At 47.4% G+C, this 27,010-nt stretch overlaps 1 protein-coding gene across 3 annotated transcripts in view; it reads left to right on the top strand.

Moving 5' to 3' along the window:
* The window catches only part of EPHX2 (epoxide hydrolase 2), a 140,519-nt gene that overhangs the window by 26,844 nt on the left and 86,665 nt on the right, over nucleotides 1-27,010 (top strand). For all 3 annotated transcript variants that reach the window (XM_043510023.1, XM_038396749.2, XM_038396751.2), the window contains exons 2-6: nucleotides 18,722-18,806; nucleotides 19,364-19,523; nucleotides 22,532-22,722; nucleotides 23,013-23,135; nucleotides 26,491-26,565. In XM_043510023.1, coding sequence (XP_043365958.1) covers nucleotides 18,780-18,806; nucleotides 19,364-19,523; nucleotides 22,532-22,722; nucleotides 23,013-23,135; nucleotides 26,491-26,565 — 576 coding nt within the window. In that variant the 5' untranslated portion in view covers nucleotides 18,722-18,779. The remainder of the gene's footprint in view (nucleotides 1-18,721; nucleotides 18,807-19,363; nucleotides 19,524-22,531; nucleotides 22,723-23,012; nucleotides 23,136-26,490; nucleotides 26,566-27,010) is intronic.

Raw genomic sequence — 27,010 nt, 5'->3', positions numbered from 1 at the left:
CAGGAGGTAACGGTCCTGCTCAGTTTAGCATGGGTGAGGCCTCAGCGGGGGTGTCCAGTTCTGGGCACCACCCTTTGGGAGAGATGTGGACAAATTGGAGTGAGTCTAGAGGAGAGCAACAAAAACAAATACCTGACCTGTGAGGAAACATCAAAGCAACTGGGCTTGTTTAGTCTGGAAGAAAAGAAAACTGAGGGGGAACCTGATAAGTCTTCAAGTATGTTAAGGGCTGTGATAAAGAGAAGAAGTGATTTATTTTCTGCTGAAGGTGGGACAAGAAGGAATGGGCTTAATCTGCAGCAAGGGAGATTAGGTTAGATATTATGGGAAAACTTTCTACCTCCGGGGAGAGTAAAGCTCTAGAACAGGCTTCCAAGGGAGGTTGTGGAATCCCCGTCATGAGAGGTCTCAAAGAAGAGGTTGGACAATCCCCTGTCAGGAACGGTCCAGGTTTACTTGGTCCTGCCTCGGCATAGGGGGGCTGGACGTGTTGAGGTCCCTTCCAGCCTGACATTTCTGTGATCCTCTTCTCCTTGGATAGAGCAGCACAAGGTGCTTGGTGTGGGAGGCTCCAGATTTCCATATATCTTGACCCGAAGGGCTTTTGTTAGGGAATCAGAATGCTTGTATGTCCTGGATGGAGGAGTGCAGGGGCACTTGTGGGAGATGGGAAGGGAGTGGAACCTGTTGCATGTTACGGGCCATCTGGTGTTCTATTGGGTCTCTTCCTGGGTGGGAGCCATAGTTTCTGGGTGGGGGCCAATGTGGGATCCTAGTTTGCAGGACTTCATTCCACATTCAGAGCTCGTAATTTAGATTTGTGGCCTAAATCTGTAGCTTTCACGTGAGTCTCAATGTCTGTTCCGTGAAGTGCGGCAGTTCTGAAGTTACGGGTTTGATGTACATGTGCCTTAGGCTTTTAAGAAAGCCAAATTAATTTACAATGATTGGGCGAAGTTCTAGTGCAGAAAAAGAATTTATGGTTTAAACGAATTCATTCACCCCCATTTCCTTTTATTAGGCGGTAGCAAAGGGAGCCCTGGCTGTATTTCTAATGTCTGATTGTTAATAGACAAGAAGACTTAAACAAATAGAGGTGGGGGAAATCACACTTCAATTTGGGAGCGACACTGAGGTTAAGGAGAAAAAGCTGGAAGAGAGGGTGGGAAAAAAACTATAATAAGGGAAATGGCTTTCCAATATAATGAGCCAAACTTGGAGATTATATGGAAATTGCATGTCAGTGAATGGGGCTAACGAAGTTTAGATAGATCTCTCTATTTTTGATTTAAGGCCAGAGGGGACCATTACGACCATCTGGTCTGACCTCCTGCAGAACGCAGGCTGTAGAATTTCACTCAGTGATTCTTGCTCCGAGTCCAACTGTTCTTGGTTTGAACTGGAGCCTATGATGTAACTTGACGAAGGGTATAGCAGGAAAAACAGTCAACAGGACAGCGTGAATTAAGGCAGCCCCTCCTTACTTTAACTTGCTTCTCTTGCCCCTACCCTAGGGTTTGTAAGTTAACCCTGGGGTTCATGTGCCAGTAAACTCACCTTCCGCATCTCCATCTTTTCCTGAATATTTTTCTCACTATACACTGGGGCCAGATCCTCAGCTGGCATAAATGGTTACAACACCATTGGCTGCACTGAATTCCCCCACAGCTGGGAATCTTTGCTTGGGTTTGACTTGGCTTCTCTCATGGCAGGTTCTTGAATTGGTGCAGAGCACAAGGTGGAATGAAATGGCTGGTGCCTTTGATGCTTACTAGTGCACAAGAAAGTGACAGAACAACATATCTGGGCACGTTATCCCCATCTCACTCCCACACCTCATCCCAAACTGCTTTTCACCTGTGAGATCGCATCAGCATTGTTGTGGTTGTGTGGTTTGTATATTTGGGGAAAGTTTGGCCCAGTGTCTAGCTTGGAGTGGGGCCAGGTTCTTCTGTTCCACTCATGATCCAGCCTTTACATTAAGTGAGGCAGTTTGGGTGCGCTTAAGAGCAAAATCTGCAAGCTGTGGGTCAGGAATCTATGCAAGCTTCTACCCAGAACACATCTATGGGAACTTACCTCTGTGGGAGGAGCAACTGGACACATGGGAAGGCATGTGGTATTGACCTTTCGCAACACACTACAAAGAGGTGATGTCTGCCCTTCTAGAGTGAAGTGGGTCGGATTGTGAATCCCTTCCCACCCCATGCTTTCCAAAAATCAAAGTTTGGCTTAAAAATCATGTGACTTGAATAATAGAATAAATATTGGGGGAGGTGTATGTATTCTAGTGTAGCTATTGGAGGTCATATTTTCAAGCTTTTCAGTGTAATCATGAGGGCTAGAAACTTTCAAATAAAATTAAAGCTGAGCATCTTAAGTAGTCGCATGACTCCAGGAGCTGGGACCTTAATACCTATTTTAAACTAATTTGGCTTTTGTTAAAGCATAAAGCACAGAGAAGTCAATTAACCCCTAACTTTAGAGCACAATCAATTAACCCCTAACTTCACAGCACAGTCATAGACACGTTAGAGTTGTTACCGGTGCTCTAGGTTACAGATCTCTCGGTTCAGTGGCGAAGGCTCTCGGCCAGGTTCACTGACGAAGCACGGTCCACATGCCCTGGCTCTGGTTACAGGTACACTAACACGTGTGTGCTCACGACAAAGGTACCCGCTCAGTCAGCAGCGGAAGTCTTGGCTACTCCCTCGGCTGGACAAAGATGCCCCTCCTATTATTTCTCTCTCGTACATTAGGGTGGCCAATTTTGGTTGGATGTAGTCACATGGCATAATCTGTAATTAAAGATTAATCTTCGATTTCTGGAGATTTCAGGACAATAATACAGGGTTGGCAACCCTATTATACATTGACACAAACAAGTTAGATATCACATCTCTGAGGTGGTTAGTTACCAGCCCTGCAACTTGTCCCTCCTTGTTCGAACAAAACATCTCCATCCATCATCTTGTCCTCCTGTCTTTGTCTTACCCAGGTTGGTGCTAACCTTCTGGAATGTGTTTATGTGAATACCTGGTAGCTAGTACTACTTAGGAGTGCCTGGGTTTTGCAACACTAGGCATGCCTTTGTCAAGTTCATGTACCGGACAGTGAACTTGTAGGCAAGCATCTGCTTTATGACAGGGCCTGACTTTTGCTCATAGCCTGATTTTTGCTGATTTTAGTTCAGGCCTCAGGTCTTGCACCTGGCCCCATGCTCCAGACTCTATCTCTCTACTACAGGTTTGAATGTGGAATGCTCTGCTGGGAACAGGGTTCCACATTGTTCACCAGGCCCAGATTCCAGGGACTGCAGCATTGCTAACCTCAGGATTTTGGGATGAGAGAACCCATGCCCCAGATCCCCAACATAGTGTGTTATGGATACATATCATTCTGATATAGAGTTGCCAGTATCTGGTTTTCGACCAGAATGCCCAGTCGAAAAGGGACCCCAGCGGCTTCGGTCAGCACTGCTGACTAGGCTATTAAAAGTCCGGTTGACGGCGCAATGGGGCTATGGTAGGCTCCCTGCAGCTCTCGGAAGCAGTGGCATGTCCCCTCTCCGGCTCCTAGGTGTAGGGGCAGCCAGGAGGCTCTGCGCACTGCCCCCACCCCAAGTGCCAGCTCCGCAGCTCCCAGTGGCCGGGAACTGCATAGACGGGGCCATGCCTCTGCTTAGGAGCTGGAGGGGGGGACGTGCCGCTGCTTCCGGGAGCTGCTTTAGGTAAGCGCCGCCCAGAGCCTGCACCCTTGACCCCCTCCCACGACTCAACCCCCTGCCCCAGCCCTGATCCCCTACTGTCCTCCGAACCCCTCAGTCCCAGTTTGTAGCCTCCTACTACACTCCAAACCCCTCATCCCCAGCCCCACCTTAGAGCCTGCACCCCCAGTCGGAGCCCTCACTTCCCCACCCCAGGCCGGAGTCCCCTTCCTCACTCCAAAACCCTCAGCCCCAGCCCGGAGCCCCTTCTGCACTCCAAATCCCTCATCCCTGGCCCCACACCAGAGCCTGCACCCCCAGCTGGAGCCCTCACCCACCTCCTGCACCCAACCCTCCTGCCCCAGCCTGAACCCCCTCCTGCCCTCTGAACTCCTCATTTCTGGCCTCACCCTGGAATCTGCATCCCCAGCCCAGAGCCCGTACTCCCTCCCACATCCCAACCCACTGCCTCAGCCCAGAGCTCCCTCCTGGACCCCAAACCCCTCATCCCCGGCCCCACCCCAGAGCCCTCACCCACTCCTGCATCCCAATCCACTGCTTCAGCCCGGAGCCTCCTCCTGCACTCTGAACTCCTCATTTCTGGCCCCACCCAAGAGCCTGCACCCACAGCTGGAGGCTTCACACCCTCCTGCACCCCAATCCCCTGAGCCAGCATGGTGAAAATGAGTGAGTGAGGGTGGGAAGAGCGAGTGACAGAGGGAGGGGGAATTGAGTGAGTGGGGGGCAGGGCCTCGCAGGGGGTGGGGCAAGGATGTTCAATTTTGTGCTAGTAGAAAGTTCACAACCCTACTCTGATAAGTAAGCTGGAGAAATGCAGGCTTGGTGGAACTACCATTAGGTGGATACATAATTGATTAAACAACCACGAACAAAGAGTAATGGAATGATGTCGGCTTGGAGGGAGGTCTCAAGTGGGGTTCCATAGGGATCTGTTCTGGGTCTGGTGTTTAACATCTTTATCAATGACCTGGATGTAGGTGTAGCGAGCCTGCTGATCACGTTTGCAGGTGACACAAAGCACTTGGGAGGATAGAGCTAAGTTTCAGAGGGATCTTGATAAATTGGAGAACTGGGCTATAGACAACACATTGAAATTCAGCAAAGACAAGTGGCAGGTGCTACACATTGGGAATAAAAAACAAATGCACAAATACAGGATGGGGGATAACTGGCTTGGCAGCAGCACTGCTGAGAAGGATCTGGGAGCTGTGATGTATCACAACCTTAACATGAGGTTTTTTACAACAGCAATGTGATACTGTTGCGCAAAAAGGAAAAAAAAGCAAATGCAATTTTAGGTTGCATTAACTGAGGCACAGCGCGCAAGTCACGGTAGGTGATAGTACTGCTCTGTGGGGCGCTCGTCAGGCCTCAGCTGAAGGACTATGTCCAGTTTTGGTCACCAATGTATAGAAAGGATGAAGAGAAACTGGAAAGGATCCAGAGGCAAGCGACAAAGATGATCAAAGGGAGGGAACACAAGCCATGCGAGCAAAGGCTGAAGGATCTGGGCATGTTTAGTTTGGAAAAGAGGAGATTAAGGGGGGACGAGAGTGGTCTTCAAATCCTTGAAAGGCTGCCATAAAAAAGATGGAGAAAACCTGTGTTCTCTTGCCACAGAGGGCAGGGTGAGAGGCAGGGGGTCAAACTCCAGCAGAGCAGATTTAGATTAAATCTCAGAAAAAAACGTCCTCATTGTAAGAACAGCGGGACAATGGAGCAGATGCCTGAGGAGGTCGTGGAAGCTCCTTCACTGGAGGTTTTCAGAAGGAGGCTGGAGCCATCTGCCTTGGATGGTTTAGACCAGGGGTCTGCAACCTATGGCCCGTGTGCCAAACACGGCACGGGAGCCAATTTTTAATGGCACGCTGCTGCCTGCCGGACCCGGGCAGACAACAGCGTGCAACTAAAAATCCTGCCCAGTCCAGCCCGCTCTTTTCTGCCCCCTGCCCCCCCACCGCTCTCTCCTTGCAGAGCAGGCAAGCTTCCCCCTTCCCCCCCTCTTCCCCAGCATGCTGTGTTCCTGCCCCCCCTCCTCTCCCTCCCTGCGGTGGATCAGCTGACGGCTCTTGCTACAGAGGGGAGAGGTAAAAGTCTAGCCGCAGCACGCTCTCTGCTCTGGGGACCTTGGGGAAGGGGGTGGAATCAGGGCATATCCCCTCCAGCCCCCTGCCGTGAGCCGCTCTGGGCAGGGGGCTGGGAGCACCCCCACGACCCCAGCCCTCTGCCCTGACCCCTCCACCCTCCCCACAACCCCAGCCCTGACTCCAGTACCCCCAACACATACCCAGCCCCCTGCCCTGACTCCTGCACCTCCCACACATACCCAGCCCCGCCACCCCGTGCCCTGACTCTTGTACCCCCCACATCCCCACTCCCACCCTGAGCACCAAACAGGAGCTCCTGCATATCCCCCCCATTCCAACCTGCACCCCTTGCACCAAATGGGAGCTGCCCAGGTAAGCTCTCCACACCCAAACCTCCTGTCCCAACCCTGAGCTCCCTCCCTCATTCTAGCTCCTGGCCAGAGCCTACGCCCCAACCCCCAGCCTGCTCCTTCACCCGCAGCCCTGTGCTCAGTGCACTCTCACCTTAGTGCAGAGAGAGGAAGAGAATGGCTAGAACCAGGGAGAAGGTCGGTACCTACTCTATGTGGACAGGGCCGGGACTCCAGACCGGCAGCAGGCTGAGCGGCCAGCAGGCCAGCAGCCTGGACCCTGGCTGGCAGGAGCCAGTGGATGGAACCCCAGACCAGCAGCGGGTTGGGCGTAGTAGTTGGATTTATTGCTTGGTATCCATTCTCAGCTCAGTGTTTTTTCCTCATCTCAACAAGGCATCTACATTTCGGGTGAGAAGAGAGGTCATGGGTTAGGAGCCTGCCTTGGGCCCAGCAAGGGAGAAGATGTTAATAAAACCCTTGCTCACTGTTACGCTATCCAGTTCAATGTGGTTTGGGATTTCAGGACAAGTTACTGCTAGAGACTCCCATTGTAAAAACCATCAAAAATATTTTATTCCAGATGCAGAAAAAGCAGGGGGGGAAAAGAGTTAAAGCATTTGAAACATGAATTATTGAGATGTTCATTATAACAGTGTCCCTTGTTCCCTTTCACTGTATAGAGTTTGGGGGAGAGGGAACTCTGCTTGGCAATCTTTTAGATGGGATTAAAGATGCTATTAATTCTCCTCTTTTGGAGAAAAGTCTAGTTTTGGTGGGCTGGAGGAGTTAGGAGTCAGAGCCGTTTGCTGTAAGACAAAATGAAACCCACACAAGAGTAGCAAAGATCACAAACACAGCTTCTGTCTCTGGGGCTGACTCTCACTTGCAGCTTTGCTGTTGGAGAAACGCAGACCCAGCACGTGGTCCAGTCAGCCATCTAAAACCTGGCAAACTATTATCAGCGTTGGGCCCTTTGAGACATTGCCTGTTGTGGCCGGTCAGCTCAGACTCTCAGTGCTGAGGTACAGACTGGCGTTGTCTTGGTGGCTAAACCAGGCTCTGATTACACAGAAGGCAAAAAGAGAGGAAAGAGGAGCAGTAACATGGGGAAGAAAAATGACTTATCTCCCCAGGAGAGAGGGAATGGGAAACATTAGAACCCAAGTCTCATATTCTAGATGTTCAGGATTCAGCTGAATCATCTGGAGGTGGTGATGTCATCTGGCTACCCGCCTGGCCTGGCCTGGTCAGAATCCCTTTCAGGATCAGGACAATGAAGGTCCAGTGATGTGATGGTGGATTCTGGGGTCCCAGGAAGAGATGGGGGTGACAGCCAAGAAGACAGAGCTTGCTCCTTCCAGTCCAGTCATGTACTGACTCCCAGATAAACATGGTCTAAGATGTGGGGGCAACCTCCTTGCATCAAAATTCATCATTAAAACACATTATGAGGACTTTCACTGTGAACATTTCTACGGTCTTTCAGCATACCAGGAGCCTTGCAGACCCATTAGCACAGTTCTAACATAAACAGTCCTAGTTTTTACCAGTCTGTTGGCGTCTAACTTCTGGTGTCTTCTACACTTTTATGTAACAGGTTGAATTGAATTTTTATGATCATAGACCGCTTCAGAGAACAGGCCTCTGTACCACACAGAGCAGAGGTTCTGGGGTTCCACACCTGAGAAGGGGATCTCTGTATACACCATTCAGTGTTCTGTTAATACATGGTTGATCATATTGTTGGCAGGGGTATAGAAGAAGAATCTGTTCGCCCTGTAGTGAAGTAGAATCCACTGGCAGGAGCGTGAAACTTCTGCCCACCTACACCCTAGCAGCCTCTTTGGTTAGTACAGTTGGACATTGAAAATCAAGTTTTCCAGTCAATATAATTACTGGTTAAAAATTGACAGATGCCAAAATTAGTAGGCAGATGGAGTTTAACTTTAACTTGTCCTCCTGTACTGCCCCACGGTTCAGAAATCAACATGTGGGATCTCTAAACGGAGAGGGTAAGACAGTCCCCCCCAACCTGAAGCAAATACTCACCAGCAACCACACAACAAAAACACTAATCCAGGAACCTATCCTTGCAACAAAGCCCGTTGCCAACTCTGTCCACATATCTATTCAAGGGACACCATCATAGGACCTAATCACATCAGCCACACTGTTAGAGGCTCGTTCACCTGCACATCTACCAATGTGATATATGCCATCATGTGCCAGCAATGCCCTTCTCCCATGTACACTGGGCAATCTCTACACAAAAGAATAAATGGACGCAAATCAGATGTCAAGCATTATAACATTCAAAAATCAGTCGGAGAACGCTTCAACCTCCCTGGTCACTCAATTTCAGACCTAAAAGTCGCAATTCTCCAACAAAAAACTTCAAAACCAGGCTCCAGCGAGAAACTGCAGAATTGGAATTCATTTGCAAACTGGACACCATTAAATTAGCCTTGAATCAAGACTGGGAGTGGATGGGTCATTGCACAAAGTAAAAACTATTTCCCCGTGCTAATTTTTCCCCTACTGTTACTCGCACTTTCTTGCCAACTGTTTGAAATGGGCAATACTGATTATCACTACAAATGTTTTTTTTTCTCCTGTTGATAATAGCCCACCTTAATTAGTCTCATTACAGTTGGTATGGCAACACCCATTTTTTTCATGTTCTCTGTGTTTGTATATATCTTCCTCCTGTGTTTTCCACTGCATGCATCCAATGAAGGGGGTTTTAGCTCACGAAAGCTTACGCCCAAATACCTTTGTTAGTTTCTAAGGTGCCACAAGTACTCCTCGTTTTTTTTTTTAAGATTTTGTTAACTTTGCATTTTTGGACAAGGTTTTTATAGTTTTCATATTATGGTCGGGCCCAGACACCCCAGCTGAGATCAGATCCTGGTTGTGCTGGGGAACTGTACATACGCATAGTAATACAGTCCCTGCCCTGACCAGCTCACAAGCTAAGTAAATAAGAATCATAGAATCATAGAATATCAGGGTTGGAAGGGACCCCAGAAGGTCATCTAGTCCAAACCCCCTGCTCAAAGCAGGACCAAGTCCCAGTTAAATCATCCTAGCCAGGGCTTTGTCAAGCCTGACCTTAAAAACCTCTAAGGAAGGAGATTCTACCACCTCCCTAGGTAACGCATTCCAGTGTTTCACCACCCTCTTAGTGAAAAAGTTTTTCCTAATATCCAATCTAAACCTCCCCCATTGCAACTTGAGACCATTACTCCTCGTTCTGTCATCTGCTACCATTGAGAACAGTCTAGAGCCATCCTCTTTGAAACCCCCTTTCAGGTAGTTGAAAGCAGCTATAGACACAAGGTGGGAGAAAGGAAGTATCCCCATTTCACAGATGAGGAACTGGGCTATTGCCGCTGGGTGCTTGGCAGAGCCAGGAATTCAATCTGGATCTCCTGAGCCCCAGTCCAGCTACGAGGACAGCCATCTTGGTATGACAGGCCTGTCTTTCCTCTCACAGCTTGGCTATGATGAATGTCATCCACACACTCTTGCCCTGTCTGTTTTTCTTGCCCCACCTTCGGGGAAATGAACGAAGCTGAACATGCTCTCAAGTGGCGTCAGCCGTAACTGTGTCTAATCCCTGTTCTGATACCCCTGATCCTGGCAACTTGCACTCCCCTATGGCAGACCAGCATGTGGCCATAAGAGGCCTTGCTCCAGCACTGATGCCAAATGGAGCTGACACTGGAACCTCAGAAACGTCAGAGAGCTGGGTTCTTAGTGGAGGAGACCCTTGAAAATTGAGAATTTTGCAGTGCCCTCTAGTTCAGGCAGGCCTAGCCCTCCTCCACTGCGGTTAATCTTTGCTCACAAATCAAGAGCTGAATGTGCCAAGGGAGGTGCAATGCCCTCCCAGTGTCTGGAGGGTGCAAGCGCCAGGCTAAGGCTGTGCTGAGCCATGCATCCCCACACCGGTTGTACATGCAGCTGCTATCCGTGGAAACCTCTCAGCGCCAGGGCTGGAGTCTCATAACACTGGTGGGCAGCGAGGGGCTCGCTCCTGGCTTGGTACCTTGCACTGGGCAGGAGAGTGGATCCTTTGATGCGTCCTTTCAAAGGGTGTTGCAGCAGCTGTGCAGCATCTGCTCGCTGGGAGGCATTTTGTTCTCTGTAGGCACAATGCATCCGGGTGCTCTGGTACTGCTGCTGCATTAGAGCCATTGTTATATGCTTGGCGGAATTCAATTTTAACCTTTAGATCACTTTGACTGATAACACTGGTGTTTGTTTTTAAGCATTTTTTTCAATTTAAATGTTCACAATTGCAAGGACCTGAGGACGGCTCAGACAATCTGGGAAGAGGGATCATAGAAGATCAGGGTTGGAAGGACCTCAAGAGGTCATCTAGTCCAACCCCCTGCTCAAAGTAGGACCAACCCCAACTAAATCATCCCAGCCAGGGCTTTGTCAAGCCGGGCCTTAAAAACCTCTATGGATGGAGATTCCACTACCTCCGTAGGTAACCCATTCCAGTGCTTCACCACCCTCCTAGTGAAATAGTTTCCTAATATCCAACCTAGACCTCCCCCACTGCAACTTGAGACCATTGCTCCCTGATCTGTCATCTGCCACCACTGAGAACAGCCGAGCTCCATCCTCTTTGGAAACCCCCTTCAGGTAGTTGAAGGCTGCTATCAAATTCTCCCCTCGCTCATCTCTTCTGCAGACTAAATAACCTCAGTTGCTTCAGCCTCTTCTCGTAAGTCATATACCCCAGCCCTCTAATCATCTTCATTGTCCTCCACTGGACGTTCTCAAATTTGTCCACATTCCTTCTATAGTGGGGGGAGCAAAACTGGATGCAGTATTCAAGATGTGGCGTCATGAGTGCCGAATAGAGGGGGATAATCACTTCCCTCAATCTGCTGGCGATGCTCCTACTAATGCAGCCCAAAATGCCATTAGCCTTTTTGGCAACAAGGGCCCACTGTTGACTCATAACTAGCTTCTCTTCCACTGTAATTCCCAGGTCCTTTTCTGCAGATAGGGATAAATGTGATCAGGTGTCTGGGTTTTGACTGGGCCATTAAGTCTGGTCAGTGGTGCTGGTTGGGACTAAGGCAGGCTAGTCCCTACCTGTCCTGGCACTGTGCTGTGCTCCAGCCAGCAGGTCTGGCGCGTAAGGTGGGGGGCAGGCATGGGGCCCACTCCTCCCATTGGCCTGGAACCACACCTCCTCCTGCACCCCAACCCCCTGCCCCAGCCCAGTGAAAGTGAGTGAGGTTGAGGGAGAGCGAGCCACCAGGGAGGGGGAATGTAGTGAGTGGGGGGTGAGGTCCCGAGGAAGGGGCAGGGCTAGGGTATTTGGTTTGTGCGATTAGAAAGTTGGCAACCCTAGAGGGGGGGATCAAACATTTATTTAGTAGACATAGCTAGTGGGGCCGCTAAACACTGAGGATGGAGTGGAGGTTAAAGATAATCTAGGCATGGCTCAATATCTAAACAGATACTTTGCCTCAGTCTTTAATAAGGCTAAAGAGGATCTTGGGGATAATGGTAGCATGACAAATGGGAATGAGGATATGGAGGTAGATATTACCGTATCTGAGGTAGAAGCGAAACTTGAACAGCTTAATGGGACTAAATCGGGGGGCCCAGATAATCTTCATCCAAGAATATTAAAGGAATTGGCACCTGAAATTGCAAGCCCATTAGCAAGAATTTTTAATAAATCTGTAAACTCAGGAGTTGTACCGAATGATTGGAGAATTGCTAATATAGTTCCTATTTTTAAGAAAGGAAAAAAGTGATCTGGGTAACTACAGGCCAGTTAGTTTGACATCTGTAGTATGCAAGGTCCTGGAAAAAATTTTGAAGGAGAAATTAGTTAAGGACATTGAAGTCAATGGTAAATGGGACAAAATACAACATGGTTTTACAAAAGGTAGATCGTGCCAAACCAACCTAATCTCCTTTTTTGAAAAGGTAACAGATTTTTTTAGATAAAGGAAATGCAGTGGATCTAATTTACCTAGATTTCAGTAAGGCATTTGATACCGTGCCACATGGGGAAAATTAGTTAAATTGGAGAAGATGGGGATCAATATGAACATCAAAAGGTGGATAAGGAATTGGTTAAAGGGGAGACTGCAATGGGTCCTACTGAAAGGCGAACTGTCAGGCTGGAGGGAGGTTACCAGTGGAGTTCCTCGGGGATCAGTTTTGGGACCAATCTTATTTAATCTTTTTATTACTGATCTTGGCACAAAAAGTGGGAGTGTGCTAATAAAGTTTGCAGATGATACAAAGCTAGGAGGTATTGCCAATTCAGAGAAGGATTGGGATATTATACAGGAGGATCTGGATGACCTTGTAAACTAGAGTAATAGTAATAGGATGAAATGTAATAGTGAGAAGTGTAAGGTTATGCATTTAGGGATTAATAACAAGAATTTTAGTTATAAATTGGGGAATCAATTAGAAGTAACGGAAGAGGAGAAGGACCTTGGAGTATTGGTTGATCATAGGATGACTATGAGCTGCCAATGTGATATGGCTGTGAAAAAAGCTAATGCGGTTTTGGGATGCATCAGGAGAGGCATTTCCAGTAGGGATAAGGAGGTTTTAGTACCATTTTACAAGGCACTGGTGAGACCTCACCTAGAATACTGTGTGCAGTTCTGGTCTCCCATGTTTAAGAAGGATGAATTCAAACCGGAACAGGTACAGAGAAGGGCTACTAGGATGATCCGAAGAATGGAAAACTTGTCTTATGAAAGGAGACTTAAGGAGCTTGGCTTGTTTAGTCTAACTAAAAGAAGGTTGAGGGGAGATATGATTGCTCTCTATAAATATATCAGAGGGATAAATACCAGAGAGGGAGAGGAATTATTTAAGCTCAGCACCAATGTGGACAGAAGAACAAATGGGTATAAACTGGTCATTGGGAAGTTTAGACTTGAAATTAGACGAAGGTTTCTAACCATCAGAGGAGTGAAGTTTTGGAATAGCCTTCCAAGGGAAGCAGTGGGGGCAAAAGATCTATCTGGTTTTAAGATTCTACTCAATAAGTTTATGGAGGAGATGGTATGATGGGATAATGTGATTTTTGGTAAGTAATTGATCTTTAAATATTCAGGGTAAATAGAACTAATCCCCTGAGATGGGATATTAGATGGATGGGATCTGAGTTACCCAGGAAAGAATTTTCTGTAGTATCTGGCTGGTGAATCTTGCCTATATGCTCAGGGTTTAGCTGATTGCCATATTTGGGGTCGGGAAGGAATTTTCCTCCAGAGCAGATTGGAAGAGGCCCTGGAGGTTTTTCGCCTTCCTCTGTACCATGGGGCACGGGTCACTTGAGGGAGGCTTCTCTGCTCCTTGAAGTCTTTAAACCACGATTTGAGGACTTCAATAGCTCAGACATAGGTGAGGTTTTTCGTAGGAGTGGGTGGGTGAGATTCTGTGACCTGTGCTATGCTGGAGGTCAGACTAGATGATCAGAATGGTCCCTTCTGACCTTAGTATCTATGAATAGCGATTCAAACTGTTAAAGCTTTATCATAGTTAAAACACCAAGTGTCAACATCACAAGTCAAACTATAAGGAGTACTTGTGGCACCTTAGAGACTAACAAATTTATTAGAGCATAAGCTTTCGTGAGCTACAGCTTACTTCATCGGATGCATTTGGTGGAAAAAACAGAGGAGAGATTTATATACACACACAGAGAACATGAAACAATGTGTTTATCATACACACTGTAAGGAGAGTGATCACTTAAGATAAGCCATCACCAGCAGCGGGGGGGGGGGGGGGGGGAAGGAGGAAAACCTTTCATGGTGACAAGCAAGGTAGGCTAATTCCAGCAGTTAACAAGAATATCAGAGGAACAGTGGGGGGTGGGGGGGAGAAATACCATGGGGAAATAGTTTTACTTTGTGTAATGACTCATCCATTCCCAGTCTCTATTCAAGCCTAAGTTAATTGTATCCAGTTTGCAAATTAATTCCAATTCAGCAGTCTCTCCTTGGAGTCTGTTTTTGAAGCTTTTTTGTTGAAGGATAGCCACTCTTAGGTCTGTGATCGAGTGACCAGAGAGATTGAAGTGTTCTCCAACTGGTTTTTGAATGTTATAATTCTTGACGTCTGATTTGTGTCCATTCATTCTTTTACGTAGAGACTGTCCAGTTTGGCCAATGTACATGGCAGAGGGGCATTGCTGGCACATGATGGCATATATCACATTGGTAGATGCGCAGATGAACAAGCCTCTGATAGTGTGGCTGATGTGATTAGGCCCTATGATGGTATCCCCGGAATAGATATGTGGACAGAGTTGGCAACGGGCTTTGTTGCAAGGATAGGTTCCTGGGTTAGTGGTTCTGTTGTGTGGTGTGTGGTTGCTGGTGAGTATTTGCTTCAGATTGGGGGGCTGTCTGTAAGCAAGGACTGGCCTGTCTCCCAAGATCTGTGAGAGTGATGGGTCGTCCTTCAGGATAGGTTGTAGATCCTTGATGATGCGTTGGAGAGGTTTTAGTTGGGGGCTGAAGGTGATAGCTAGTGGCGTTCTGTTATTTTCTTTGTTGGGCCTGTCCTGTAGTAGGTGACTTCTGGGTACTCTTCTGGCTCTGTCAATCTGTTTCTTCACTTCAGCAGGTGGGTATTGTAGTTGTAGGAATGCATGATAGAGATCTTGTAGGTGTTTGTCTCTGTCTGAGGGGTTGGAGCAAATGCGGTTATATCGTAGAGCTTGGCTGTAGACAAAGGATCGTGTGGTGTGATCTGGATGAAAGCTAGAGGCATGTAGGTAGGAATAGCGGTCAGTAGGTTTCCGATATAGGGTGGTGTTTATGTGACCATCGCTTATTAGCACCGTAGTGTCCAGGAAGTGGATCTCTTGTGTGGACTGGTCCAGGCTGAGGTTGATGGTGGGATGGAAATTGTTGAAATCATGGTGGAATTCCTCAAGAGCTTCTTTTCCATGGGTCCAGATGATGACTACAAGCAGTCAGGGACAGTATCGGGGATTGTTTTCATGTTCTCTGTGTGTGTATATAAATCTCTCCTCTGTTTTTTCCACCTAATGCATCCGATGAAGTGAGCTGTAGCTCACGAAAGCTTATGCTCAAATAAATTTGTTAGTCTGTAAGGTGCCACAAGTACTCCTTTTCTTTTTGCGAATACAGACTAACACGGCTGCTACTCTGAAACAAGTCAAAATATGTTAAGTAAATATCCTTAAATCAAACCGTCAGGTCTCCAGCAGGACTTTTATACTACACTCAATGGAAATACTTTTCCTCGGTTTGTGCATGTACCGTGAAATTGACTTTTACTGTTTTTTTTTTTTTTAAATCAAATCTTTCCAAGCATAGCCATCTTCAAGGATGTCTAAGGATTTAGTATGGCACGTGGAAGAAGAAGGTGAAATGAATCAGGGAAGGAAACATGTCAATGGAGCAGTGCCTATTTGGGAGCACTGGAAGCTATGTTCCTTGGGGTGCTGGCAACCAGAGTGGACAATACACTAGAAAACATGCTGCAGGGGTTTAGCCTGCATTAGCAGGGAGCTGGACTGGCTGTGATCTGATTATTTAAACAGTCTTAAGGTCAGCAACAAACTGGAGCAGCCCCACTTGAACTGTGATGCGACTTGCCGTTCAAAAGGCATTTATCCTTTTAGTTCCTCCTGTTGCTTCTCATGTTTCTTTTGATGTGTCAGACTTTCCGTTACCTGCTGGATCCTTGCAAGACGGGAGCCAGGTGTCTGAGAAATTGTTGCTCCAACTCTTGATAGAACAAAGTCCTCCAAAATGGCTGGAGGGGCCGGAAGGATTAAGCTAATGCGGGAAGATTAAATGAACTAATGTAGTTTAAGCTGTGCATTTAGCTGCTGCTAAAGCAGATGGGATTGTGGCACTTTCTTCAGGGGTTTTCAGGGCATAATTGGGGGAGGGGGAGGCATTAGTTTGGGTGGCTCAAAACTATTGAGGTGGGGTAGCTTAGCCCTCTAGTTGCAGGTCGGCTCTGTAGTCTGACCAGCAAGGCTTTGATGCCGGTGGGCAGCCAGTGGGAGGTGAGGGCATCCAGCATCTTACAGGATCGAGCCTTAAATAAGGGCACTTTTTAAAAGTTCCCTCTCGGCCCTTCGTTGTGGGGGATGGGTTAGTCATTGGTGTGGATGGATGCTCTCTCTGAGGTCCTGCTGCTGGGGGTGCCCCCTAAGGGAAGGCGCACTGGAGCAGCGGCATTGCAAGAATCCTTCCTCTAGAGCAGTGGTTCTTAACCTGGGGTGCACGATGCCCTTTCTGGGGGTGCAAGACGTGCCAGATTTTTTTTTTAGACGGCAAATCATTGAAAACACAAATTAAGCACAGGCACGTAAGTACAAATACTTGTTTCATCAAACCTATGTATTAACATTATACCTTTTTTTAAACAATTACTGTAATATACAAATAAAAATATATTTAGGTTTAAAGAACTGACCTACTTCAACGATTTTTGATAAGGAGTGCGAGAACATATTTTGAGAACCAAAGGGGTGCAGGCTGCAGTAAAGGTTAAGAACCACTGCTCTAGAGGGTGAAAGTGCCACCCTGTGTACTGCTGTGAGAGGAGGTGCAGAGAATTGGAAGAGAAAGGATGGTCTAGAACAGGGATGGGCAAAGTACGGCCTGTGGGCTGCATCTGGCCCGTCAGACCTTTTAATCCGGCCCTTGAGCTCCAGTCGGGGAGCGGGATCAGGGGCTTGCCCAACTCTGCATGGCTCCCAGAAGCAGGAGCATGTCTCTCCTTTGGCTCCTACGTGTAGGGGCAGCCGGGGGCCTCCACATGCTGCCTCTGCACGCTGCCTCTGCCCAAGCGCCGGCTCTACAGCTCCCATTGGCCAGGAACCATGGCCAATGGGAGCTGCAGGGGTGGTGCCTGCGGGCGGGGCAGCGCGCAGAGCCGCATGGCCGGTGTCATGCCTCCACATAGAAGCCGGAGGGGGGACATGTCGTTGCTTCCGGCATTGCTTAAGGTAAGTGCCGCCTGGACCCTACAACCCTGAGCCTCTCCCCACGCCCCTACCCCAGCCCTGATCCCCCTCCCACTCTCTGAATCCCTTGGTCCCAGCCTGGAATACCCTCCTGCACCACAATACCCTCATCCCCACCCCAGAGCCTGCACCCACAGCCAGAGCCCTCAACCCTATCCCACCCCCACATCTCAACTACTTGCCCCAGCCCAGAGCCTCCTCCCTCACCCTGAACTCCTCATTTCTGGCCCCATCCCAGAGTCTGCACCCCCAGCTGGAGCCCTCACCCTATCCCGCACCCAACCCCCAATTTTGGGAGCATTCATGGTCTGCCATACAATTTCCATACCCATATGTGGTCCTCAGGCCAAAAAGTTTGCCCACTCCTGGTCTAGAGATTAGAGCACCAGCCTGGGCTGTGGGAGACCAGAAATAGATTCCTGCTCTGCCACAGACACCCACTGTGTGACCTTGGCCAGGTCACTTAATCTCTCTACAGTCCCCATTTGTACAATGGGGTAATAGCGCTTGGTGAGGTGCTGAGATACTAGGGTAATGGGGCCATAGAAGTATCTAAGATAGTCACAATGAGTAGAGTCCTGCAAATCCGCGGATATCCGTGGACCATGTTTGCGGATCGGCTGCAAATGCAAATTTTGTATCCGCACAGGGCTCTAACGTTGAGGCCCCAATCCTGAAACAACTACAGTTTAAAGTAGATTGCAAAGCACTTGACAAAGGAGGTCACTATCATCCCAATTAAGCAGATGGGGAAACTGAGGCACAGGGAGGTGAAGTGAATTTCCAAAGGTTGCCCAGCAGTCTGTCTAGCGCTCTGTCCACTAGGTCACGCGCTGCCTCCCAATACAAATCAGTGATGGGATGAAACGAAGCAAAGGGAAAATCTGAGATGAACATCACAAAAGCTTTCCTGATGTAAAATCTGCTAGACCACCAATATCCTTTTAGTAGAAGCGATAGAAGCTTCAGCAGTTGAGCTCCAGTTCTGGACTGTACAAAGTATCGGGAAGTATTGTGAGCAACACTGCAGTGGCAAGGGATGAACCAAGTTTATTCTTTGATTTAACTTGACTGGAGTTGCACCAGGGATTAATTTAGACCATTAGCTTAATAGGTCATTTTCATCTCTGTTTGACTTAGAGGCCTTGTGCTCCTAAGTAAGATGATGTCTTTTCTGTAAATGACTTTCCCTCCCACGCTACTGGTTTTTATTCTGTGGCTTACGGGACCAATGGGTAGATGATGCGTAAGGAGAATAATATCTGGCTTTCTCTCTCAACACTCTGCAGTGTCAACAGGAGACAAAGGAAAAACTTTTCCCCCTCCACTCGATGAATCAAAGATCCATGGGGAGTGAGAAGCTTTCTTGACAGTCCCTCTTTAGAGTAGAACTGAACTGCTGAATGGGTTCTGGCCCATGCATGGACAATGCTCGGTCCTTGTCTTGCAGGAAGTTGTAACTTGACAGCAGCAGCCTGGAGCCAGTTGTTGCTTGTTCGTTCCTTACTGTAATGTATTCATTCATTTTTAGGAACTTTTTGCAAAATGTCATTGTTGGAGCAGGCCCCAGTGGTCCCTATGCCAGAGCAATGAGAGGAGAGATCACCGTATCTCAGGTAAGAGATCATCTCAGCTGAGCGCTGAGAGTTGAGCAGATGGGCAGGGCACGACATGTGTTGGACACAAGCTGTGCAGATGTCCTGCCAAGACAAGGTTTCTTCTTGGCTCACATGGTGAAGCTATTGCCTTTGGGCCATGAAGGGGCTAGGTTTGAATCTTGACAACTGTAACTTTGCGCTTTCACACTTAGCTAGTCTGGCCTCAGGATGGGCTTAAATCTGTTATAGCTTAGTATAGTTTGGCAATTTCACCATGAGAAATAGCTTCCACCAGTGGTAGATTAATTACTTGGCTTATGTCCAATGATATTTCATTAGATCTAAAACACAATGTACTTGTTTTCTCTATACTTTCGAGCTAAGTCCTTTCATTCCTGCTTTCTGGGGGAGAGGGGTCTTTAATACTAGCTTATTGGTAACCCTTAAACTTCATTAGGAAATAGTTAATGTGGAGCATATGTATTGACGGGATTCAGAGTTTTTAGTGACTTCCTGATTTTGTGTTGAGATATAACTTGATCTCCTTTGGGTGATGGGAACTCTGTGTTTTTAAGCTGGTTTCTGAGCTGGAAGAGGATTGCAAGAAGTTTGCTGCCTCCTCAGGGGCTTCGCTCCCAGAGAAGTTCTCCATAGCACAGGTCTTTGAGGATATTCTGACACAAGGAAAGCTCAGTACTGCTATTCTGCAAGCTGCTGTAACTCTCAGGAACAATGGTAAGTGATGGCTACTTGCTGTTAGCATTCCTTCCCACCCAGCTATGCTACACCAGTAACCACGTTCCGGTGCGATCCTGGCCCATTCTTGCTACAATAGAGTTTCTCTTTGCCTATGTGGACAGAAAAAATAGGTTCATAGATGCACTGAAAGGCCATGTCTCCAGCCTGGTATGTCCTTAGGTTAAAACGTGGTTAGGAAATGAGCTTACTTCTTGCCACTGTGGACAGAAATTGCTTGGACTAAAACCATGTTTAAACCTGGCTAATGTTTGCAGTGAAGACAAGATCCAGTTTTCTTCCTTCCATAGGCCCACTGTATTTGATTACCAATATTTCTCCAAGGACTCTTTAGTGCAGTTAGTCTTTGACTTGCATCTTGAAGACAATGCAGGCAGAATCTCTGGCTTGTCCATGCTAGAGTTTGTGTGGCTGTCTTGTGGATTTGTAATCCACCCTAATGTTTGTCCCAGACAGTGGTACAGCCAGGTACAGCAACTGTGCTGCAGGCTAACTGGTAGTCACTCCATAGGAGGGTTTGGACCAGGATAGTGCCTCCCGTGTTGGGTGTTGCTTAACCACAATGGAGAATAACCATGTTGAAAAATGGTCTTAGCAATGTTGTTCCCATCTGGATCTCTGCTTTCATTTCCCCCCCCCCATTGCCCCAAACCTGATCCTGTTCCTTATGCTCTTCCCATTCCCCTCACTGACTTTCATTTCCTTCCTGGCCTTTCTGCCATGCTGCCCTCCTCTGCCATCACACAAGTGGTTCTCTTCCTGATCCCTCCTGAACACTTGCTGCTTCCAGCAATCCATCCTCGCTGTCATCACTAGTAACCCTACACCCTGCCTCCCCTGAACTGATGGCTTGTGTCTCGTCTGTGTTCATCTTGTCTCACTTGGATTGCCATCCCTTCCAGAGAACGCGTCTCTCAGTAGAGCTCTATTCCTTATAAATGGATAGCTGTGCCTGATACCTTTCTGACCGTGGCTGTTCATAAGAACATAAGAATGGCAATACTGGGTCAGAACAAAGGTCCATCCAGCCCTGTATCCTGCCTACCGACAGTGGCCAATGCCAGGTGCCCCCAGAGGGAGTGAACCTAACAGGTAATGATCAAGTGATCTCTCTCCTGCCATCCATCTCCACCCTCTGACAAACAGAGGCTAGGGACACCATTCCTTACCCGTCCTGGCTAATAGCCATTAATGGACTTAACCTTCATGAATTTATCTTTTAAACCCTATTATAGTCCTAGCCTTCACAACCTCCTCAGGCAAGGAGTTCCACAGGTTAACTGTGCGCTGTGTGAAGAAGAACTTCCTTTTATTTGTTTGTTTTAAACCTTCTACCCATTCATTTCATTTGGTGGCCCCTAGTTCTTATATTACGGGAACATGTAAATAACTTTTCCTTATTCACTTTCTCCACGCCACTCATGACTTTATACACCTCTACCATATCCCCCCTTAGTCTCCTCTTTTCCAAGCTGAAAAGTCCTAGCCTCTTTAATCTCTCCTCATATGGGACCTGTTCCAAACCCCTAATCATTTTAGTTGCCCTTTTCTGAACCTTTTCTAATGCCAGTATATCTTTTTTGAGATGAGACCACATCTGTATGCAGTATTCAAGATGTGGGCGTACCATGGATTTATATAAGGGTATTAAGATAGTCTCAGTCTTATTCTCTATCCCTTTTTTAATAATTCCTAACATCCCATTTGCTTTTTTGACTGCCGCTGCACACTGCGTGGACATCTTCAGAGAACTATCCACGATGACTCCAAGATCTTTCTCCTGATTAGTTGTAGCTAAATTAGCCCCCATCATATTGTATGTATAGTTGGGGTTATTTTTTCCAATGTGCATAACTTTACATAATAATGTTCCATCCCCGGCCCAAATGTATCCTGAATTCCCATGGTGCACCCTTCCCAAAGCGCTGGTTGCCGTTGATCTCTGGCAGCAGCAGATAGCCATCACTCATCAGCAAACCATTCCAAATCCTCTAACCAATGAAATTGTGAGGCTTAGATGCGGCTTTTTATTTTCAAAGTTCTTCCCTGATATTTACTTACCACCACTTGACTAATTAGATATTCTCTCTGTGCGTTATTATCCAATAAATCGGGCATGCTGTCACCAAGCCAACAACAACTAACTAAACAGTCTAGCAATCTCTGTAACACTGTGTCGCTTTGGAGGGCATTAACCCCAGAGGAGGGGAAAATTATAGTTACTATGAGCCTGACCCAAAGCCTTTTGGCTTCAGGGGAAAGAGTCCCCTGACTTAAACAGGCTTTGGTCAGACCTGGTTTTCATTGATCCTGGGAGCAGTTGGATTTATTGGAAACAAACAGAAAAACACAATCCTCAGTTGGGACTAGGCCAAACAGACCCGAGCAACCAAACCACCACCTTAGAAAGAGACTGCATCCAAATCTGCATGCAGCGGCTGCCTTAGAGGGACTGTTTAGTCTCCCAAAATGAAGTCCTGCCAGTTTCTTCAACCCAGTGGCCAGAAGCAGAAACTTCTGATGGTGGCCAGATTCCATTCTGCCTACCTAAATTCCACCAACAGTCTCATTGGGACATGGGATTTGTCTTCACTTCCTGTCCCAAACTGTTAGATAAAGAGCACAATGCTCGTGTTATACAACAACCTACCTGACTTTAAGATGGAACTTGGTAAATTTCTGAACAGAATTACATGACTGGGTGGTGTTAGAAGGTCTTGATCGTGCACCCCTTGCTCAACATGGAGTCGTCACTCGAATGGTCCCTTCTGACTTCAGGAGTTAGACACCTTGAATGAGTAGAGCCTCATAAAGTTGGGACCTTCGTTTGTAAAGCCCTTTGAGATCCTCTGTGGTTAAAGTGGACGTACAGATATAAGATGAGTAATTGCTGGTAGACAGCTGGGTGGTGGAAAGAAAAGGATTCTCCTTAATCCTTCCCAGTCTGAATAGTCCCTTGACCCATTTAATCATCTGTCCCATTACAGGGTTCAGGACGTGTGTGCTCACAAATAACTGGATAGATGACAGCCCTCACAGACACATCACAGCTCTCACGCTCTCTCTGCTGAGGAGATGTTTTGATCTGGTGATAGAGTCTTGCCGCGTCGGTCTGAAGAAGCCAGACCCTCGAATTTATGAGTACACACTGGGCGTGCTGAAGGCAAAACCGCAGGAGGTGAAGGCGCAACTTCTAGTTTAGGGACAATGGCAAAGACTGCCTAAAGTGACCCAACTAGACATATATGCAAGGGGCTTGGCTTTCAGAAAGTGCTGGGCACACCTGTTGGCTGTGAACCAGGGCTTCTCAAGTTAGGTATCCAAAATCAGAAGACACTGATGTGAAAATCTCTTGGCCCAAATCACTGGGGAATCACAGCAACGTCCCCTTCCCCCCGCCCCCCCATTTTCCCCAAAACTCTCCTCTCCCTTGACTGACCCCAGGTTCTGAATCTCTCCTGAATTCAGGTTATTTTTCTGGATGACATTGGAGCTAACTTAAAGCCAGCCCGGGAAATGGGAATAGCCACCATCCTCGTCAAGGACACTGATACTGCCCTGAAGGAACTGCAGGACCTGTGTGGAATTCAGGTGTCTAGTGGCTAAGTGCTATATGCATCTGTGCATTTACTGTCTCCTTCTTCTTCTGGACAGAATACCTAGTTGAGTTTAGATACCACAAAGCTGGGTGCTGTAGAAATATCCTAACCTATTGTAGATAGGGACTCCTGCTCTTGCCTAGCCTACTATAATTTAGAGCAAAATTTCCATAGAGTGGCTCTCTTGACCCTGCACTGTACATTGTTTGTTTTTCTGAGTGATGCTATAGGTATGGTTGTGATGCTAATTTTATTCCAAGGCCTGTTTTTGTTAGCGGACTCAGAATCCCTCACATATTGCACCTTTAGGCTAAAATGTCATATGCTTGCCCTTTAAGGGTTCTGGTCAAATTTGGCCCAGGTCTAGATCACTCCTGACTTTGCAAAAACAAAACCCAGATAAAAAGAGGCTGCCCGAAAGTAAAAATGCCCTCATTTCGCCCATCTCTGTTAAAGACAGAGGGCCAAATTGGGCTGTCAGTTATGCCACTGTCAATCCAGAGTAACTCAGTTGTAGTGATGGTGTTACTAACGCTGCTGTCAATCCAGAGTGAGAGCAGAACTTGGTTCCGTTACGACGCACCTGGGTGAATGTAATAAAACGGGAGCAAAGTCGTGGAAGGGTTAATCCTGCTGCTTTAATCTGTTAGAATTCTGTAGAAGAGGTAGCAAAATAGAGGAGGGTGTCGAAAGAACTGGCAGATACAATTCATTTAAAAAATCCCACAGGTGGATCTGATAAGGAGGTAAATCCCTGTAATGGATTAAGAACTGTCAGCTAAGAACTAAAGTAAGACTTTAATGAGCATGGAAGGCGGTTAATAGTGTGGTGCCCTGAGGATCAGTACTAAGAGGTGGCTTCTCCTTAGGTAAGGTGCTAGTGATTGTAATTCCACTCAGCCTTTCTCACCTTTTGCTGTGTTTGACTAATGGTGGCTTATTTAATCACAAGCAGATCATGTTACCACCTGCAGAGCCTGAGTGAAGCTTTCCTTGCTTCCCTTGCTCATAGGTTAATACCTTGCAGAGCCTGCCATCTGCCAAGACTCCTTCTTCCTAACCCGTTGTGATGTCGGCTCTGTTGTATGCAGCTCCTCTCCCATCCCTCTACAGAGGGTTCCTTATCGTTTCTACCCTTTCTCTCACCCTTGGGAGAGTTGTTTGGCATGGTTAATGGTTCACCGAGCTATGTTAGCAGAGGCTGGACTTTGCTGTGCAGAAGTGCACTGTGACTCTGACCTTTATTTTTTCAGACACACAAGGTGGGTGAGATACTTTATTGGGCCAACTTCTGTGGTGAAAGCGACAAGCTTTAGAGCTCAAAAGTTTCTCTTTCACCTAAAGACGTTGGCCCAATAAAATATATTACCTCACCCACCTTGTGTCTTTCATATCCTTTAACCAACACGACTACAACAACCGCACACAACATTATTTTTAAGGCTGTTCTAGTTATGTGAAAGTACTTATCACTTATATGTGATGCTTTTCTTCCATAGATCTCAAAGCATCTTACAAATGTTAAATGGTTGCGATTAGGTTGCTAATACCATGCAGAGGCAAAAATCCGCATTGGGGGTGTAAATACTCTGACTATCAAAACTGGCAGAATATTTGAAACCCAAAAAGTTAGTTAGCGGGTGTGCTCTGACCACTGCTTGACCAGAATTCTCATTGTTCCCTTGTGCTCCCCACTACCTGTTTGCTGTATCTGCCTGTTTCTTGTCTTTAACTTGATCTCTGCCCCAGAGAGTTTACAGTCTGTATCTTTGTACAGCACCTAGCGCAGAGGGGCGCTGATCCACGATTAGAGTTTCTAGGCACTACAATAGTACAAATAGTAGCAATTACGATTTTAAAAGATTTTTAGTCTGTCTTGTAATGTAGCGGAGAGCTGTGGAGGTGCCTGACACGAGGTGGTTGGTAGGGGTGAGATTTTCAGCAGCATCCAAATGACTTAAAAGTACCCCGCTGACAGTCATGGGACTTGTGCTGCTAAAGAAGCAATGTACCTTTTGGAAAATCCCATCCGGGCTGCCCAAATAAGGCTGTAGGTGCCCAATGGCTTTTCATTTGGGTGCCTAGCATTGGCGTACGTGCTTGAGTGGAAATGGATAGTTCGAAGGATTGGTGGTAGAGCACAAAGCCTTTTGCCTGTAAGCTTCACAAGCTCCAATCCAGGCCTGACTGGCAGCTACCACCATTGGGTAGCTGATTGGTAGCTTAGGTTACCACAAAAAACAAACCACGTGTTTCATTGTGTTTCCTACAATGGCAGGTGCCCATGTCATGCAAACCACCACCAAAGTTAGTGCCAATTTGGCCTTCCTCATTGATGGTCTCCCCAAGAGACCAAGCACTGGAAGCAAGAGACCAAGTAGTATCCTTGGTGTACTACAATGGCGAGGAAATCTTGTTTTGTTGCTTGCTTTTACAGGTCTCATCTCTCCATTCTCAGGGAATCCTCACCCTTAATGGGGCTTGGGGAGCTCGAACAGGGGTATCTTGTGTTCTACAACGTGCATGTAACACCTAGAGATGCATGCAGTCTTCTTTCCCATGCTTTTCCCCCCTTAGTGTAGGTATTTATGTTTAAAGCTGTGAATTAATTTAATCCCCTTAATCAGAAAGGAACTGAAATCAGTACCTCACACCTGAGCCTGCTGGTTGGTCTCTCGATCTGAAAGCTGCCTCCTGGCCTGTTTCCATTCAGAACTGCCAAGGAATAATGGCATTGGATGAGTCAGGCTGATTCCTCTTCCCTCAACTGTGAGAGCACTCCGGTACTGCAGCCCCGCCAAGAGTTGTCTTAGCCAGTCCGGGTTCTCTCTCCTGCAGATACTGCCAGTCTTGCCAGATCACCTGGGGTTTTCATAACGTGGGCAAACGGCTAGATTTGCAGTGGCACTCAAACTGTGGGTTGGGACCCCAACATGGGTTGCCAAGGCTGATGTTAAGCTTGCTGGGGTCTAGGACGGCGGGGCTTGGCCTTCAGTCCCCTCACCCAGGACTCGGGCTTGGGCTTTGTCCCCACATTTGGAGTGGTGGGGCTCAGGTGGGATCAGGCTTTGGTCCTCCCTCCTGAGGTTGTGTAGTAATTTTTGTGGTCAGAAGGGGATGCTTTGAGAAACCAGGTGGTTTGAGAAACCCTGAGCTAGATGCCTAATGAGCTATGGCCATTTTGAATGAAGGAAGCTTCCCAAAGAGGGTGGGGCTGGTTTAGAAGGCTGGCTGAGCAGCAGAAAGATATCTGGTGCAAACAGCCTGTGGCCAGTGTTGCTGGGCACCATCATTGGCAGTGGAGGTGTCTGGTATAGAACTGAGAACTTTCTTTATTCACCATGTAGCTTCTTGGCCATGAAGAGACTCTGCCAATTGCATGTGACCCAGTGAACCTGACCCACGGTTATGTGTCAATCAAGGTAGGCTGTAACGAACAGTGTTGGGAAAGCCATCTTGATAGTGAAGGTTTCCCATACTATGGTGTTGAAGGCCATAAGTATCCAGTGATGGCGCCCTTCACACATCTGAAGGGTGTTAACACCATGGAGGGAGAGGAGCTATATGAAGGGTCGGGTCACAGTGTGTGGTGTTTAACAGCAATGGGTTGAAATTCAAATAAGGCAGATAGAGACTTTACATGGGGGGATGTTTTCTGACCATGTGAGACTGTTTCCTGAGGGCCAGGCCAGAAGTCAAATCCTCTAAAACTGGACCAGAGAGAGCACTGGTCTGGTCTCTGCTGCAGAGTAGGCCAGGCTATGGGAAGGTGGGAAATGTTTACAGCCAGGGGCTAAGGTTCTGGATGGCCGATGACCCGAGTGCCAGGTGCTGTGGCCGGCTTCCATATTCCAGCAAGGGGATGGG

The sequence above is a fragment of the Dermochelys coriacea genome, chromosome 3, assembly GCF_009764565.3.
Source record: "Dermochelys coriacea isolate rDerCor1 chromosome 3, rDerCor1.pri.v4, whole genome shotgun sequence".
NCBI lineage: Eukaryota > Metazoa > Chordata > Testudines > Dermochelyidae > Dermochelys > Dermochelys coriacea.
The sequence above is the reverse complement of the archived record's forward strand: the minus strand, read 5'-3'. Positions and strand labels throughout refer to the sequence as shown.